At 71.5% G+C, this 200-nt stretch overlaps 1 protein-coding gene across 1 annotated transcript in view; it reads left to right on the top strand.

Annotated features, from left to right (window-relative positions):
- Window positions 1-200, top strand: part of CTDSP2 (CTD (carboxy-terminal domain, RNA polymerase II, polypeptide A) small phosphatase 2) — a 22,636-nt gene continuing 22,436 nt past the window's right edge. Inside the window, exon 1 of the mRNA XM_005879060.2 lies at window positions 1-113. Within this exon, the coding sequence (XP_005879122.1) occupies window positions 50-113 (64 nt within the window). The 5' untranslated portion in view covers window positions 1-49. The remainder of the gene's footprint in view (window positions 114-200) is intronic.

Below are 200 nucleotides of genomic sequence, written 5' to 3'. Positions count from 1 at the left end.
CGCCCGCCGGCCCTCCCGCCCCGCCGGCCCGGGCCCGCGGGATTGTTAGATGGAACACGGCTCCATCATCACCCAGGCGCGGAGGGAAGACGCCCTGGTGCTCACCAAGCAAGGTAGGGGCCAGCAACTTCCCAAAACTTTGCGTCGCCCCCGATCGGGGAGGGGGCTGACACCGCCCCGAAACCGAGGCCTGGCCCCCG

This window comes from Myotis brandtii, unplaced genomic scaffold, assembly GCF_000412655.1.
Source record: "Myotis brandtii unplaced genomic scaffold, ASM41265v1 scaffold581, whole genome shotgun sequence".
Lineage (NCBI taxonomy): Eukaryota > Metazoa > Chordata > Mammalia > Chiroptera > Vespertilionidae > Myotis > Myotis brandtii.
The sequence above is the reverse complement of the archived record's forward strand: the minus strand, read 5'-3'. Positions and strand labels throughout refer to the sequence as shown.